The sequence below is a fragment of the Myotis davidii genome, unplaced genomic scaffold, assembly GCF_000327345.1.
Source record: "Myotis davidii unplaced genomic scaffold, ASM32734v1 scaffold1334, whole genome shotgun sequence".
NCBI classification, from domain to species: domain Eukaryota; kingdom Metazoa; phylum Chordata; class Mammalia; order Chiroptera; family Vespertilionidae; genus Myotis; species Myotis davidii.
In genome coordinates this window covers 295,311-296,176 of record NW_006285046.1, presented here as the reverse complement: position 1 = coordinate 296,176, position 866 = coordinate 295,311, and the positions used below count along the sequence as shown (strand labels likewise).

The 866-nt window shown below is 65.7% G+C and overlaps 1 protein-coding gene across 1 annotated transcript in view; it reads left to right on the top strand.

Moving 5' to 3' along the window:
• Positions 1-866, top strand: part of LOC102753005 (50 kDa spicule matrix protein-like) — a 3,811-nt gene that overhangs the window by 2,397 nt on the left and 548 nt on the right. The window contains exons 7-9 of the mRNA XM_015558532.1: positions 254-286; positions 624-656; positions 761-820. Of these exons, the coding sequence (XP_015414018.1) occupies positions 254-286; positions 624-656; positions 761-820 (126 nt within the window). The remainder of the gene's footprint in view (positions 1-253; positions 287-623; positions 657-760; positions 821-866) is intronic.

The following is an 866-nucleotide window of genomic DNA, read 5'->3' as shown; positions in this document are numbered from 1 at the left end:
GCTGGGTCGGCATTAGGGGGTGCCTATCCCAGGCTCCCCCAGGGCAGAACTGGTGACTCACTGGAGGCAGAGGGAAGGACCCTGAGGGTTCCTGATATCTGGTTTGAGGACGGCAGAGCAGGGTACCCCTGCTTCACCCTCACCCCAGCTGGGACCCCAAATGCCCCCTGCCCCTCAGCTCAGCATGGCTATGGAGCCCTAGGAAGAGGCTGGCCCCCTGGGGTCCCCTCATCTGCCACATCTCTGTCCTCAGGCTTTGGAGGGGGGGTGAAGCCCCAGAAGCCAGGTGAGAACCGCTGCCCACGCCCACTGCCCACCCCTCTGTCCACCTGACATCTGTCTGGATGCCTTTGGAGCTGCTCCCTCCTCCTCCCTCCTCCTCCCTCCTCCTCCCTCCTTCTCCCTCCTCTTCCCTCTTGGCTCTGTCTCCCCAGGATATGGAAATGGACTGGGAGCAGGTGCCATCCCAGGGCCGGGAGCCCAGCCAGGTGGGGGCACCCGGGCTCCACCTGGGGTTCAGGGAGGGCGGAGGTGGGGGCAGAGCTGGGACCCAGGAACCAGTAGGGGAGGGAGTTGGGTTCTTGGGGGAGGACCGCAGGCTCAACCCCTCTGTCGCCCCCCAGGCCTGGGAGGGGGAGTGAAACCTCCGAAGCCTGGTGAGTGGAGAGCCAGCCCCGCCCCTGCCCGTTTCCCCCCAGTTCCTCCGTGACCCCCAAACCCGCCCACCTCAGGGCTGCAGCCCCCACCTCTGTGTCCCCAGGATTCGGGATCACAAATGGTGTAGGAACCAGCACTTTTCCGGGGGCAGGATCCAGGCCAGGTGAGGGTGACGGGCAGGCAGAGGAAAGGGGGTTCAGGGTCGGGTT